The 16554-nt window shown below is 35.9% G+C and overlaps 1 protein-coding gene across 1 annotated transcript; it reads left to right on the forward strand.

Annotated features, from left to right (window-relative positions):
• Positions 1-903: 903 nt before the first annotated feature.
• Positions 904-12547, forward strand: myl9a (myosin, light chain 9a, regulatory). The gene is made up of 4 exons (XM_007233432.4): positions 904-1030; positions 4304-4500; positions 6433-6594; positions 11324-12547. The coding sequence occupies exons 2-4, from the start codon at positions 4314-4316 to the stop codon at positions 11497-11499; spliced, it is 525 nt and encodes a 174-aa protein (XP_007233494.2). The 5' UTR covers positions 904-1030; positions 4304-4313; the 3' UTR covers positions 11500-12547.
• The last annotated feature ends 4007 nt before the right edge of the window (positions 12548-16554 follow it).

Here is a 16554-nt window from a genome sequence, read left to right on the forward strand (position 1 = left end):
GTGCTGTATGACCCTTTATTTTCTTATCTTACCAATGACTTTATTACTGCACTTCACCTGTCAGACCTTAAACATTTCTCTTCACTGAAGAACCTAAGACACTCTTCACAGTTTCTAAGAGTCATTTGAAGGTGTAGGAAACAGTACTCCTTGCTCTCTGGCTTTATTTGTAATTTCTCTAAAGATAAGACTTTTAATAATTACAGAGTTATCTGTGTTTGACTCACTACTTGCCAGCTGTAAGCTGTTAAGCAATAAAACTTTTCAGTTTTCCTTTAAGGCCCTGACAGTTTACTGCAAAATTTTGTTCACTGTTTTTTTTACTAATTCCGTTCATTGACTGGAGCTGAAGATCTTAAAGTGTAAAAAAATGGGGGTGTTCTAAAACCTTTGATGGGTTGTTTATATAGATTGGATAACTGAAAAACTGATATCACTTCAGATAGACGTGTACTGTAACTGAATCAGATCTGAAAAATTATAGAAGTAAACTCATCCAATACTGCAGTTCCCTGTCATATTATAGCAGTAATATTCTGTCCAGCTCTGGACAAACTGTTTATAAATCTTATTGTGTTCAGACAATCTCAGCCCCAGTCCAAACCTCCTCCTGTAATCTCAATATGGGCTTGTTGTAGAGAACTGCAGGCTGGGCTCTGGCCTTTGTTTGGTTTGACACTTTGGCGCAGGAAATGTTGCTCCGCCGTCGCATTCTTGCTTATGCCGCTTGCTAAATAAGGCCTCCCTCTCGCGGCTCCTGGAGGCATCGGAGTGGCTCCTTAGTGAAAACACAGCGAGGTTTCTCAGGATGTGTGACGGCGGGAACGAGCAGATTCCTTCTCCTTGTATGGCTAAAGGCCTTCCAGCCTGGCTGCTGACCTTATTGGCTGAGTCAGGAACTGGGAGGTGTGGAAAAGACGATGAAATGTTAAACAAACGTACCAGGCCCTGTGTGTGTGTGTGTGTGTGTGTGGAGCAGCACCAGAAACCCGGACCTCAACTCCTGAAGCTGTTATCACTTAAGAAGAAGGTGAGATTCATACAATTAAAAAATGACCTTTTTTCTGTGATTTATTACTCAGTATTTATCAGATTATGTGGCTCTTTATGATGGTAATAGCTGAACTTGCAGGTAATTATTAGGTTAGTAACCTTAGGACACAGTTATGACCAGCCATAACATTAAAACCAGTTTCAGGTCAAATTAACCTAATGAATAATAACATAATGGTTGGGTTTCTTCTTCTTAATCTTCTTAATCTACATGCCTTTTATTCAATTGATTTATAATGGAATTGACTGATTTAAAGTAATTATAGTTATAAACCTTAGAGTACACCAGTCAGCCAAAACATTAAAACCAGGTGTCAGGTAAAGTGTATCAAATGTCAGGTGAAGGGACCCTTCAGTAATTTTCGAAGTGAATGTTTTGGAAGCAGGAGAAATTGCATAGTGTGAAGTGTGATGCTGATGAGGATGCTTGGGTTTAATCTTTTTAATCTAAAGGACTTTTATTATGTACTTACTATAATATATGAATCACTTAATGGCTGAATTTGCAAGTAATTTTTTGGTTTTTATCCCTATAATTCACTGATCAGCCATAACATTAAAACCACCGCCAGGTAAAGCATGAAATATGCAGGTTTGGTTTTGGTTTAATCCTCCTGTTATGTTCATTTGTCAGGAACAGCAATGGTGTTCCTGGGTCAATTTGACCTGGTGCATGTTTAATTATCCAATCAATATCCAAAACAATAATTATCCAAATAATAGTTATTCAAAAATAAATTCTAACAAGCAGTATGAATATTTTATTACTAACTCCATTGCTAATTATTCTATCAATATTTAGTTCAGTGGTGTTCCTTACCTTTTACAGTATAATTACTTATTTGTCCAAAAAAAAGACATGTTGAATTTTTTTTTAATGTTTCACTATTTTGCTATTTTTTAAAGACCAACATATTAGACATAATAGCTTTACATAACATTAAAACATAACATTGCAATTTTGCTTTAGTTTTTGTTTATTGCTGGGGGTTATATGTGGATTACATTAATTAAGGCAAGCAGAAGAAGTTTTATAGTGAAAAAATACTTTAAACTATTTTTTCCTAACTATTTTTTCAATTTGACCCATAAAATAACAGGAGGGTTAATTATCTTAATCTATACAGGCATATTATTAATTAGTTACTTTAATATATTATTCAGTATTTAGTTTAATGGCAGTGATGGAACTGGATTGTTTTAAATAATCTTACAGGCTAATTATTTTAGATAACTACCGCCAGGTGAGATGTATAATATCACCTCTAGAAGTGAATGTGTTTGAAGCAGAAAAAAATGTTGTGCTGATGCTGCTGATGACAGTTGGCTTTAATCTTCTTTAATGTACAGGCTTAATATTAGGGGTGGGTGATATGGCTCTAAAATAATATCACAATATTTCATGGTATTTTCACGATAACGATACTTTTGGTGATATGACAAAACACTGAATATGAAAAATTATTTAGAATTTTATTATTACATGCAATATAATATGGCTGAGATATTAAAAAAATATATATTTTATCAGATTTGTAACAGAAGTCAGTGATCCAGAATGTCATGATACTAATAATGTACTCCAAATATCTCCATATATCCAGGACTGAAGTAAAATAAATGATACTGGACCGATATAATCCGTCTCTAGTAGATATATAATGGGAAATAAGAACAGTGTGAATTTTTCTTTTGCTAAAAACGGCAAAAAAGTAGTACACTGATGTGTTAATTTGATGTGGTTGATATGGCACGATATTACAGGGTATAATATTGTTCACGATATTCAAAAGTTTTGGCGATATTATCGCGTACAATACGATATGACACACCCCTACCTAATATATTACTAAAATATTACTCACTCATAGTCAACCGCTTTGTCCGTCAAGGGTCGTGGGGGAGCTAGAGCCTATTCCAGCCAGCATCGGCAGGAAGGCAGTATACACCCTGGACAGGCCACCAATCCATCACAGGGCAATTAATATATCAGTAATGATTAAATTCTCTGGTTTTATTATAAAAATATCATATTTAAAGAAACTATTTAAATAAATTATTGATGTACAGCCCTGGGCCAACAACCCTGTTTTTAATCACAGTTTTCAAGCATCTTGGCATGTTCTCCTCCACCAGTCTTACACACTGCTTTTGGATAACTGTATGCCACTCCTGGTGGAAAAAATCAAGTTCTTCTTGGTTTGATGGCTTGTGGTTTTGTTTTGGTAAAATTAAAGAAACACATAATTTTTAAATGGTCTCTTATAGTTTAAATGGTTTTCCAGAGCTGTATCAATCGGTATTAGTTCATTGGCTTTATAATGGAATTGGATCATTTAAAGAAACTTTCAGGCTAATATATTTAGTACATTTATTATTTAAGTTTTACTTAAATAAGGTACAACCAACCAGCCATATCATCAGGTGTTTTGGCTCTAGTGGCCCCTCAACTCAACTGAAGGGGTGGAATCTAGATATTAGTCAGTAAGTGAAGAGTCTTTAAAGTTTTTAAAGTTGGATGTGCTGAAAGATATAACAGGAATAGCTAAAGAACCTGATTAGCAATCCGCTGCTGTTCTCTAGAGACTCTCGCTGGTGGGGCAGCGTAAGGTCAGACTGGACGAAGGCGTGGGTCAACAGGCCTGACTTCAGAGGTCCAGTGTCCAGCACAGCTTTGCTGTTTTTCTCCTTAATCACCCTAATTACATTCATTCATGTTAATAGGCAGGTTTGGTCAGGGTGTGCTAGAGCATGGAAATCACCTAATTACCCTGGAAACAGCATTTTAAATGCACATTTTCCAGTGAAAATAAGACGCAGTACAAGCTTAGGCTTAATTTATCTCAGATAGTCAACAAAAACAACATTTTAGTTTTCTACAGTAAGTAAATAAACTAGTTTCAAATGTAAGACTGGATGAGAACTTTTCTCTGGCCCATGTTTCAGTCCAGACTGGCTGTAGAAACCTTTGACTGGGATTCCTGACACCTTGTTTTCAATTAATTGAGAGTTTTCAATTAATTGGCCACAATGTTAATATGTATCAGGGTATCATCAGAGAAGCAAAAATCTAATGTAACCATATGTGGATGTGGGGTCTCAAGAGGTAAACAGAAACCTTGTTTATGGAATGGAGTTCATGCAAAGTGTTGGTTCTATTTTATATTAAATTATGGGGTGGGCTAGAAGAGGATAGAAAATGTGTTTTTATCAATAAGTCTATAAACTGTGGCTCTATTTTCATTTCAAGGCCATCCAAAATGTCTGCCGCCAAGCGTGCCAAGGGCAAGACCACCAAGAAGCGCCCCCAGAGGGCGACTTCTAACGTCTTTGCCATGTTCGACCAGTCCCAGATCCAAGAGTTTAAAGAGGCATTCAACATGATCGACCAGAACCGCGATGGCTTCATCGATAAGGAGGATCTGCACGACATGCTGGCCTCTCTCGGTAACTGCATGGAAAAAGAGAATGGGGGCAATAGAGCACAAATTAACATAGACTTTTTATGTATTCTAGTTGAATATTTATGTTAAATTCATGGTCTTATATTTTTAACAGCAATTGGAAAGACATTTCTCAAGATCAATTAAACAACATTATTTTTCGTACTGTAAGGTGCACTTAAAATTCTATAATTTTCTCAAAAAATGTCAGTGCAGCTGATAATCTGGTGCCCCTTATGTATAAATTTTACCAGTCAGGTTGTAAGAAGCAGTAAAGCCCCTCCACTGAAGTACAATGTTATAAAGGAGTTTCAGTTTAGTTCTCCAGCATCGAGACTCAAGACTGGAGCAGTACTAGCAATGACTGCTAACTGTGCTAAGCACTAGCTCTTTCATCGTTTATAGGTGAGTATATTAGACTGTAGCCTGCTGCTAACCCAGGCTAGCACTGCTGGAGCAGCATTAGCATTACCTACTAACCGCACTAAGCACTAGTTAGCTTTTTCTCAGTTCAGAGGTGAGTATATGGGACTGTAACCTTTGTGTTTACCATGTTAAAACAAGCTACATGGAAATAAGTGCTAGCTAATATCACCCTGGCTTACTGGAACACTCAGGGTTCCTCAGTGTAGCGCTGTCTAGCTAACCTTAGTGGAAATTTGGAAATCTAAGCTCACTGTAATCTTTAAAAATAATGTGCTTTATAATCCTGTGTCGCCTTTTATTTGAAAATAGATCAGAAAAAAGACATTTATTGACAGTGTGCCTTTTAATTCAGTGTCCCTTATAGTGTGAAAAAAGTTTCTTTCTTCTCATTAAATGTGTTTTCTTTCTATTTATGATTTTTAAATTTAAAATTTTTACATAGTAAATTTAATATTGAAGACATTAAAGCTGTACAGGAACACATGCAGAATTATTTAGGAAACAAAAAGTGTTAAACAAGCCAAATGTTTTGATGACAAACATATGACCTTTGACTGGTACTGTATTTAACTCCAAACAACTACATTCTTGCCTAAAAACTACTGAGACCTAGCAAGAAGGCTAATGTACAGACTCCACACAGGGGGGTTAGTTAAACTCTTTTACCTTACCATAATTATTTGCATGGAGCTAATTATACTTATATAAGTAGATTTAAATAAGAACTTCAAATAATTCGAATAGATTCAAATAATGTATTACTGGATTAATTGTCATTGGTTTTCCAGGGACTTTAGCGGCTGTTACAGCTATCCCCTCTTTGTCTTTGCAAAAACATCAAAATTCAAAATAGATCTTTAAAACTGTCTATTAGTGACATTACCTCAAGAAATAGCTGGTATAGTACCGTTACATATTTGTGTGTGTGTGTGTACAGCTCTGGAGACTTTCTAAATCAGTTTCTCTGAGTTTGCTATTTATAGATATGTTTGAGTAAAATGAACATTGTTGTTTTATTCTATAAACTACGGACAACATTTCTCCCAAATTCCAAATAAAAATATTGTCATTTAAAGCATTTATTTGCAGAAAATGAGAAATGGCTGAAATAACAAAAAGGATGCAGAGCTTTTTTCAGACCTCAAATAATGCAACGAAAACAAGTTCATATTCATAAAGTTTTAAGATTTCAGAAATCAATATTTGGTGGAATAACCCTGGTTTTTAATCACAGTTTTCATGCATCCTGGCATGTTCTCCTCCACCAGTCTTACACACTGCTTTTGGATAACTTTATGCCTTTACTCCTGGTGCAAAAATGTAAGCAGTTTAGCTTGGTTTGATGGCTTGTGATCATCCATCTTCCTCTTGATTATATTCCAGAGGTTTTCAATTTGGTAAAATCAAAGAAACTCCAGAGCTGTATGTGTGTGTGTGTGTGTGTGTGTGTGTGTGTGTGTGTGTGTGTACACTTTAACAACTAACACAACCCTACCTCTGTGTGTTTTAGGAAAGAACCCCTCAGATGAGTACCTGGAGGGTATGATGAGTGAGGCTCCGGGTCCCATTAACTTCACCATGTTCCTCACCATGTTTGGAGAACGGCTGAATGGAACAGATCCTGAAGACGTCATAAGGAACGCCTTCACCTGCTTCGATGAAGATGCTTCAGGTAATCCTGGGTTATTATGGTTTATGCTGCCCTCTGCCTTCTTTCCACATCTTGTCATATTTTAGCACAATGCTAACCAGCATGGGAGTCTGAAATTCCAGAGCTAACAGTTAGCATCGGTCGGTGACAGTCACATGTTTACTACACGTAACTTCACCAAAGCTCCATGTTTTTTAGGTATTGATTATGTGGGCAGAAAACTGCATTAAAAACAAACTTACTTTTATAGTGTTTGGAGAATTTAAAGCAATAAAACTGGAGAAACAGATACAAAGTGTGAAAATAGCACAGCCACACGATCTGAGCAAGGATTCCAATTACTCTTTTTTTGGATTACTTATCGTCTGTTATCAGAACTGATAAATACGATCTGATTACAGCGGTTGGTAGATTGCGACATCTGCTGTATCTAGCCTCGTAACATTTCCTGAATATTACAAATATTACCATATTTACAGGACAAGTGTTTAGACCTGTGAACCCTTCTGAAACTAGGCTACAAATTCCACAGGCTTTCCTTTTCTGTTTCTACAAAGCCTTAACCCTTTCAGACCCTGCATCCATTACAATGAACATCATGTATTTTCTTCATTTTAAAATGTTTTGTTGCACATAGCAGTATTTAAGGTTGTTGTCAATTAGAATAGACCATGAACTAGCCAATAAACAAGTTGAGTTTTCAAACCAATGAAACAGTAACTTGGCCCCGCCCACTTCACTGGGAAAAACAGTACTAGAGCCAGTGAGGCAAAGTAACAGCTAATTTTTACTAAATTACTTTTTTTTTTTTAGTTTTTAATCATGTTTTCCAACTGGTTTATAAAATAAAATAAAATATTACACACAGGTTTCCAATGCAATGAAAAAAAAATCTTAAATATTTTAGTTAACTGGAATTATATATATATATACATATATATCAAATATGTTATCGTAGAATATTCGAGTCTTCTTTTATGTGCATTACAGACACAAAACAGCTTTCTCACATTTTTGTCTATCAATAGAGAAAATCTATAAAATGTCTGAAAGGATTAATTATCTTATATATCTTAATTATCCCACACATTAAGATGTCATTCCCACCCCTTAATAACGCATTATTATTTTTTTTTTCAACATGATGTTACCTTAGGGGCTCTGACTGTGGCTCGGGAATCAGGCAGTGTATTCATAATTGTTTGGTATGATAAGTTTCTGTGAGAGTTTTTGGAGGTTCAGGCATCAGGAAAATGTTACTTAGCACAGCAGTTTTTCTTCTATTATGTTTTCCTCCAGTGAAGGCCAAAAGAATAAAAAACAAATATTCAAAACAAAAAACAATCAGTGTGAAATATCATGAATGGTCTGATATAGTCCTGAAGTACAGCAGAAAATAGAATGATACAGTTTTAACAAGACACATTAACCAGTTTCTGCTGTGCTGCCTCGTTGTCTGTGTGGACTAGCCTGGCGAATCCAAAACGTTGCATGAATGTAATGTTAGCATTAGCATTAGCTTCCTTTTTGAAGAGGAAAAATGTGCATATATTAGTGCACCATTGTAAGGGAAAGAGAACTAAAATAGGGTAAAAGAAGTCTGACTATCAGAAGAGCCTGACCTCAGAATACCTCGAGCATGGTGCTCAACACAAATACAACCTCACCCTGACTTCAGCTGTCAACAACCGATTGTCCGCCAAGCGTGAACACCTGTACAAACTCCACTGGTGAGCAGGAAGCTAATGCTAGCCACCAGTAGCTGTGGCTTTAAAGTTAATCCCAGCTATTGAGTGAAACCTGACAAATATATAGAAAACATAAAATAAAATAAAAAGTCTACTTATCCTTATGTAGACACCACATGTAGTCCATCAGTCTGAACCTCTCCAAAGTTTGCTTTTACAGTTTTGGACTGGAGCTAATGTGGGGAAGTTTATTCCTCACAGATTAGCATTATGCTAACTGAATGTCTAAATCTTCACACAACACTTCCCACCAACTGTGGCTTGTCAAATCTCACATAGTCTTTTTTTAAGGGGTTTGCTGTCAATCTATTATTACAGTTCCTGTATCTATTTATACAGTTATTACAGTTCCTGTATCTATTTGTAAATATAGCGAAAAAGTACAGTGCTAACATACTGTTTTATAACCAGTGTAGCTAGCTTAATTTGTGTTAAGTAATTTGTCATACAATGTTAGAAACCACAGATTTTTGAGGCACATCTCTGCGTGTTTAAGGCTTTCACAATACTTACTAACCCACTGAAACATCTCTGATGGTCAACATGGTTGAAAAGCTGGTCAACCTGGGGAAAACCAACCCCGTGCTTATTAGCTCCTTTCCAAATTAGTGTATGATGGACTAGCTGATCTATCAGCTTAATTAACAATACCACATTTAAAAAAAAAATAATAATAACTTAAAAATATAGTGCAACATTTTTGCAAGCTTATTTTGAAGTATATCCAACTACTAAGCTGCTTTTTCCTTTTTTTTTTTTTTTTTTACAAAATATCTTAAACTGGCATTGAAAAAAGAAATCAGAAATCATTGATAAAGATTCATTTAATGCCTTATATTAAAATATATACAGTCCCCTCCTTAAGTATTGGAACAGTGAGGCTGATCACATTATTTCTGCTGTAGACTAAAAACATTTGGGTTTAACATTAAAAGATGAACATGAGCCAAAAGATCAACATTTCAACTTTTATTTTCAAGAATTTGCATATGGATCTGATACTGGAAAGCCAGACCAGTAACATATGCTTGGACGACACCCGCTCACGCACTTTAAGCCCAGACCAAAGATGATACCAACCACAGAGGTACAAGCCAAAATGATTTATTTAGAATAAATAGTAGCATTTACGTCGGGGATAAGAAATGCCTAAAATAACAAACAAACAAAACTAACTTAGATATTTAAAGCTAACTTACCTAACAAAAAAAGGAAACAAAAATACATAAATCTTCCCTCCCTCCCTAACTAACAAAACACAGGAGAAAAGAAACCCCCTCCCAAAGAAACAGGCCTTATCCCCTACATTGCTACATTGGCTTTTAGTATTATTTGAAGTGTATTTACAGAAGTATTATAACAAAGTTAAATAACATACTTTAGTTATCTAAACAGCTCCGTTTTTACTCACAACAGCACAAACAATAAGAATATTAGGACAGGTGGTTTGGTCTGGGCGGCGTGGTGGTTGAATGGGTCGGGTGTCGCGCTGCACTCCACATCGGCCAGCGCTTTATTGTGACGCAGGACCAGGATCAATTAATCAGCTCCTCCCTCTCACAGGTAACCTGCAGGACTGATAGAAAGAGTGAAGGAGAGCGCAAGATTGAGGTAGCTTAGAAAAGGGAAGGCAACAAAGAAAAATATAAAAATCTCCCTCCGTAACATACAGCTCAGAAAACAGCACCTTTATTTTTCTTGTAAATAAAAGTACTGGAACAGATTAAGCTAATTCAAGTGAATAAGACTTAATATTTAGTTCTCTTGCAGTATCTGCATCATGTCTGTGACTCACTGACATCACTAACCTTCTGCGTTCTTCTACTGTGATGCTTTTCCAGGCTGCAGTGGGTTTTGGGTCATTATCTTGCTGCATGATGAAGGATCTCCCAATCACATTAGTTTTATCCTTCTTTAAATTCTCAGACAAAATGTTTCTGTAAATTTCTGAGTTCACTTTACATCAATAAAGATTAATAAGCCTGTCTCAAAATAAGCCATGCAAGCCTAAATCATGCCACTACCTCCACTGTGTTTCACAGATGAGCGGGTATGTTTAGAAACATGAGCAGAGCCTTACTTTGCCCAGACTTTAGCCTTTCCATCATATTGGTAAAGATTAATCTTTGTCTCATCAATTCATAGCAATGGATACAATTTTTTTTACAATTAAGACCTTGTGGGTTAATTGTGCTATTTATTTTATGGCGAAAGACAATGGAACTCCATCATCAACGAAGGTACATATTAAAAAAAGTTATTTTGCCAGAAAATCTTACAGCTCTTCATGCTTAACACTGCTGTCAACTTCTATGTGGATTTCATTTTCCAGCAGGACTTGGCACACTTCCCACACTGCCAAAAGTACCAATTAAATAATATTATATAATCTTGTTTTATATATATTTCCTGAGACATTGATATATATTTTTTTAAATAAACACAGTATGTTAGTAACGTAAATGTACCTACATTTATTTCTATATTTATGGATAGATACATGAACATGTGTAATACAGTGTCAGAAACCTCTTAAACAAGATTATTTAAAATTAGACAAGCCAAAGTTGGAGGGATGTGTTGTGTGAATATGCAGTTAGCATAATGCTAATCTGTGGGTTTAAACTTCTTATTTTATTTCATGTTTTCTTTATATCTGTAAATTTTCACTTAATAGCTAGGATTAGCTCTGGTGCTACTGGTGGTTTGCATCACATTGGTAAGGGTTAATCTCCTCAGTCCATAATCTGCCCACAGGTCCCATAAGCTTTGTCTCCTCAGTCCATAATCACCCCACAGGTTTGTCTCTGTACTTCTTGGTAAATTCTAGCCTGATCTTCATATTCACCTCATTAATAGTTGTTTTCATCTTTTGGTGGAGCCTCTGTACTTTTGCTCATGAAGTTTCTGTGAAGAGTAGATTGTAAAACCACCACTCAAATTCCAGTCAATTTCAAATGAAAAAATGTTAACCCACCTCATACCTTTTTTTAATCCTCAAGGGTTTATTCATGAGGACCACCTCCGTGAGCTGCTGACCACCATGGGCGACCGTTTCACCGATGAGGAGGTGGACGAGCTTTTCCGTGAAGCGCCGATTGACAAGAAAGGGAACTTCAACTACACAGAATTCACCCGCATCCTGAAACACGGAGCCAAAGACAAGGACGACATGTAGACACACCAGGCCCTGCGTCCCACCAGAGCATGAAATCAGGGGTTAGAAATTCTCAGGGTAAACATGCCTCTGTGGAATCAGTATTGCTCACTTTATCCTAAACCCAGGATCAGAAAGATTATCCCAACTCAGCACTTTTACCCTGAGAGTTTAATTATAGTCATATCTTGAAGGAATACTTCAGCTTTGCTCAACCAAAACTTCTGCATCTGTGTTATTCTATATTATCTATCATATTTGAAAAAAATAAACAAACAGAAACAAAAAAATAGTTGATTGATACACAATTATAATTAAAGGATCTAAGGGTCAGTTGCTGTAGCATCAGCATACTGGCTTTCAATATACAGTAAGTGTGCTTTAAAATGAATGGACTTAAAATATAAAAGTTATATCAACCGTATGTGGCAGGACAGGATTTGGTTGAAACGCGCTGCAGCATTTCTTTTAGTCTAGCACTGAATTAAGAAGGATACATTTTAGTCCAAGGCTAACTTTAAATGAGCATTTTGGCCTAAAACACTATGCTAATTGTTATTTGTAATGTTATGCAGTACTCTGTATAAAATCATTGGATTGGTTTCACATAATTCAGCATTTTATAACCGTTTCTTGTGTTCATTTATTTTACTACAATTCCCAGCATTCAAATACAAATACAAATGTGTTTTGAGGATTGCAGAGAATTCCTTTGGTGCCAATAGAATACAGAATTTGTGATGTTATTTTGTACTTGGCACAATCTTTTATTGACCACTCTTGCGACTCATGTGACATGGCTGTTGAATGTGATTGGCAACTTTACAACAAACATAGCAATGGATACAATTTTTTACAAGTAAGACCTTATGTGAGTTAAAATTTGAACTGTTTTTATACTGTTCATTTTATGGTGAAAGACGAAGGAACTCCACCATCCATTGGATAAATGAAGGTAAATATGGAACATGAATGTATACTCAATCTCTCTCTCTCTCTCTCTCTATGTCTCTCTCTCAGAATACAGAAGGACTCAATAAAGTAACACAGCTTTTGTGTCCACAGTCTACTTACTATTGTTGTTGATGAAGAGATAAGCTTCTTGTGAATGTTTGGGTCTACAGGATTAGCTCTTCCTGTTTGGTCTGAAAGTTCATGGCTTTTCACCAAAAACACCACAGGATTTACCTCACTGGACAGCTAGAGCTTTTGAGATAGAGCCTAAAAAAATAAATGCAAAAGAGATTCAATGTCAAAAATCCTTCATTTACCTCAATTGGGTTCACAAAAGAGTCTTTGTGAATTTTTAATTCTTTACTTCATAAGGTTCATTTTTTAATTTTCTTTTTGGAATAATTTTAGGAACAACATCTATTTAAAACTATATACAGTACCAGTTAGTTTGGGCACACCTTCTCATTCAGTATATTTCTTTATTTATTCTATAAATTGTAGATTAATATAAAAGACATCCTACATATTAAGGGACATAGTTGGAATTATATAGTAAACAAAAAAGTGTTTGTTCCCCACGATCCCCTGATCTAAACCTGATGAACTGAGACGGTGATTTGAGGTGATTTGGGAGGAGCTGGAGCTTCACAGAGTGAAAGAAAAGCAGTAACTATTGTTCAGCCCCTCCAGAAACTCCTTCAAGATGCTGAGAAAACTATTCCAGGTGACCCTACCTTATGAAGACACTGAGATTGTCCTCAAAGATGAATGTGCTGCTTATATTCTGGTTTGTTTAATCATCAGCAGCAGTTTGAAAAAGAGGCGGTGGCTGACTTCACATGTGCCGGACGAGGCAGGTAGAGGCTATACGGCTAAGTAGCAGCTGAATGGGTGGGACAATTAGCTTAGCTAAATTGGAAGAAAATGTGATTAAGCTAAAGAATATCTGATTTCTGTGTAATCTGAGCTGAAAATGAAGACACATTGTCAAAGAATTTATAATCTTAAGTGTTCTTTTTTGTATTTTAAGAGCTTGAGCTTTAAAATCATGTTTAAAAGCACTGAAGTAACTGCTCAGTATAATAGCTCAGTCGCAAAGTACCTGGTGTGGTTCTTTAATTTTCTCAAATTTGAAACAGCCTACGCCTTAAGCTCAGCCAATGCTAATGCTAATTTTACTGAAGGGAGTCAGTCTAGTCGTTCTGGCTGCCGTTTGAATATTTCATAAGTTCCTAAAGCATGTGCTCTAAATTTAGCCTGGCATTGTTTACCCTGCATAAAAAGACAAAGGTTTACGGGCCTTATCTGGAATAAAACCTCAGTCCAGCATTCCTGTTTTAATCAGGGTGTATTTCAGGCTCACAGGCCGAGTGTTTGGCCTTTCTGACACTAGAAATCACCAAAAAACACATTTGGGCAAAAACATCTCACCACCTCAGGTCAACTCAATAAATCAGTCTTGTTAAACAGAAGCTTGGGCCAAGAACCGATGCCAAGCCGAGGCGGCTAAAGCTAACAAAGCGGCGACGTGGATCTTGATAAGCAGTAAATGCCTTCCTGTAGCTCAGAGCAACGCCCTGTTTTGGAATACAAAATTACCCACAGTTACCCAGGCAAACAGTTATAAAACAATACAGAACAGTATTAATATTTTACTCTATATGGTAACTTATAGAGTATATACATTTTGCATCAATTTGCATCAATTTCTGGTCTATACAGTACTGTGCAAAAGTTTTAGGCACCTAAGCAAATTACAGTAATTAATTTATCTTAGTAATACAAGTGTTTTTGACTGAAAAAAACACCACATGATTTAAACAGATGCAAATAAACATAAATACAGTAAAACGCAACAAGAAGTAGGTTGTATCCTAAACCAAGCTGAAGAACAGTGAAGTGTAGTTCCAGATTTCTCCTGGATGCCCTCAGCCAGCATCGGCATATTATGTTCAGTTCCATCAGCAGCTCACCTGATTTAACATTAGTAAGATTTAATTTACCAAACCAGGTGTTGATTAATATGATGAGAACTAGAAATAACTCTATTAAACTCAGATGAGGAGAGATTAGGAGATGTTTTAAGAAACACGGTGCTGTAGAAGCTCTACTTTTGTAAATTTGCTGTTTGTATTTTTTTGTAATGCTTTAGTGTTTTACTGAGCTAATAAACACTTACTTCACAGATAAGAAGCTTTTTCTTTACTGAAATTTAACCCTTATGAAACTTAACCCTTGTGTGGTGTTCGGGTCTGTGGGACCCGTTTTAATTTTTCATCAAATGATACAAAAAAAATAATTTTTCTAACTCAAACTCATTGGCATTGGCACATTTTTTGTGAAAAACATATATCAAAACACATTTTCGATAAACACACTCTGTACGCACCCCCCCACCCCCCCCCCCCCAACACACACACGCACATTTATTTTACATACAGTATGTTTGGCCAAGGGCTAATAAACATTGCTTCATTTGTAAATTTGAAACTAAACAAATTTTCTACTCATATCTTGAGTTAAATTCATTTTCTTTTACATTTTATAAAAAAAAAAACTAATAAAAAAAGAGAGTAGCACTTTTTGAAAGAACTGTAACATAAGAAAGGTAAAGGGCAAATATTCACCATGTAAGCTGTTTATATTGCTTGCAATTTAGGTGAGGCAAGCATGTGTAAAGCATTTTAATGTAAAATTGCTTAATTTTGCTGAATTAAATACAAGTAACAAAGTAAACAAGTAACAAAAATATGAACACCACACAAGGGTTAAACATTTTCACAATACTGTATGTCAGCAAAAACGATCACAATTAAGAATACTTTGTTTTTAAAGGTGATATATGGGTCAATAGTGCATAGGTTTCTGCTGAATCAATCACTACAGACTTCTGAACTTCATGAGGTCTTCAGATTAGCTGAAGAACAGTAGAAAGTAGAGAACAGGATGGAAGGCTTTTCTATTGTCGTGCAGATGCACCCAAACCCTACATTGCCAAACGCAATTCAAAGATACATTGGTGTGAATCACACTACAACTGAACTCTAGAGCAGTACTAGGGGTGGGCGGATCGATTTAAAATGTCAATAGCATTAATACTAAAGTTGGTATTAGATATTGATCGATACTTGAGTGATAAGATTGATTCTTAAAGGAGAACTTTGGTGTAAAATGGACTTTTGATGTAGTAAAACATAATAAAAAGTACTTACCTTTGATAAATATAGCACACCTCCGTTGTCCCACAGCATTCTGAGATCCAGAAATTTTAACAGTTTATCCAAACACCCTTCAGACTGGGTGACACAGGGCATAATTTGCCCGAAAATCGCTTTTTCCACCGTTATCCTTCACACCTCCTTGCTAGAATCCGGAGAGCCCTGACATTTAAAACGAGGCATTAATAACTTAAAAAGTGCACAAAAAGCTTAATAAAAACCACTGTTTACATTCTATAACACGAGCTTCAGCTCCGGGTGCCGCCATCACTGTACTGATAATGACAGACATATATATTTATATATACATAGACTCCTGGTGCCGGCTGCTACACTATGCTATATATGTCTGTCATTATCTTCCCGTGTCACCCAGTCTGAAGGGTGTTTGGACAAACTGTTAAAATGTCTGGATCTCGGAACACTGTGGGAGAACGTAGGTGTGCTATTCATCAAAGGTAAATACTTTTATCATGTTTTACTACAACAAAATAAAAAAAAAATGTTTTTTTAAAGGAGTTCTCCTTTTAGTTTCAGATTTTCTTCAGTACAGCTTCAAGCATTTACAGAGCGACCGACTGGCCGTACAACACACTATTCTTTTCTCACTTCACTCATGCTCAATTAGCCCCTCCCCTTTTCTAAAACTAAATGAATTATTTCTCTGGAACTAAAAATAGGTATGCTAGGATATACTTATGCCTTAAACCTGAAATATTATTTAACTGTAAAAGAAACATTAGGGGGGAAAAATGAGTTTGTTTGAGTTTGTTAATTGCAAATGCAGATTACCAGTTTTAAGTTCTCTATAAACTTTTCTGAGTTACTTAATAAAAGTATTTTTATTTGCCTGAAAACTTTGTCCTGTGTTTTATTATTATCAAAAACATAATTAATTGAAGGG

Source organism: Astyanax mexicanus, chromosome 13 (genome assembly GCF_023375975.1).
Source record: "Astyanax mexicanus isolate ESR-SI-001 chromosome 13, AstMex3_surface, whole genome shotgun sequence".
NCBI classification, from domain to species: domain Eukaryota; kingdom Metazoa; phylum Chordata; class Actinopteri; order Characiformes; family Acestrorhamphidae; genus Astyanax; species Astyanax mexicanus.

Coding starts and splice junctions, on each gene's coding strand:
- myl9a (XM_007233432.4), top strand. CDS start 4,314: ATGTCTGCCGCCAAGCGTGCCAAGGGCAAGACCACCAAGAAGCGCCCC. Junction 4,501..6,432: donor CGACATGCTGGCCTCTCTCG/GTAACTGCATGG, acceptor TGTGTGTTTTAG/GAAAGAACCCCTCAGATGAG. Junction 6,595..11,323: donor CTTCGATGAAGATGCTTCAG/GTAATCCTGGGT, acceptor TTAATCCTCAAG/GGTTTATTCATGAGGACCAC.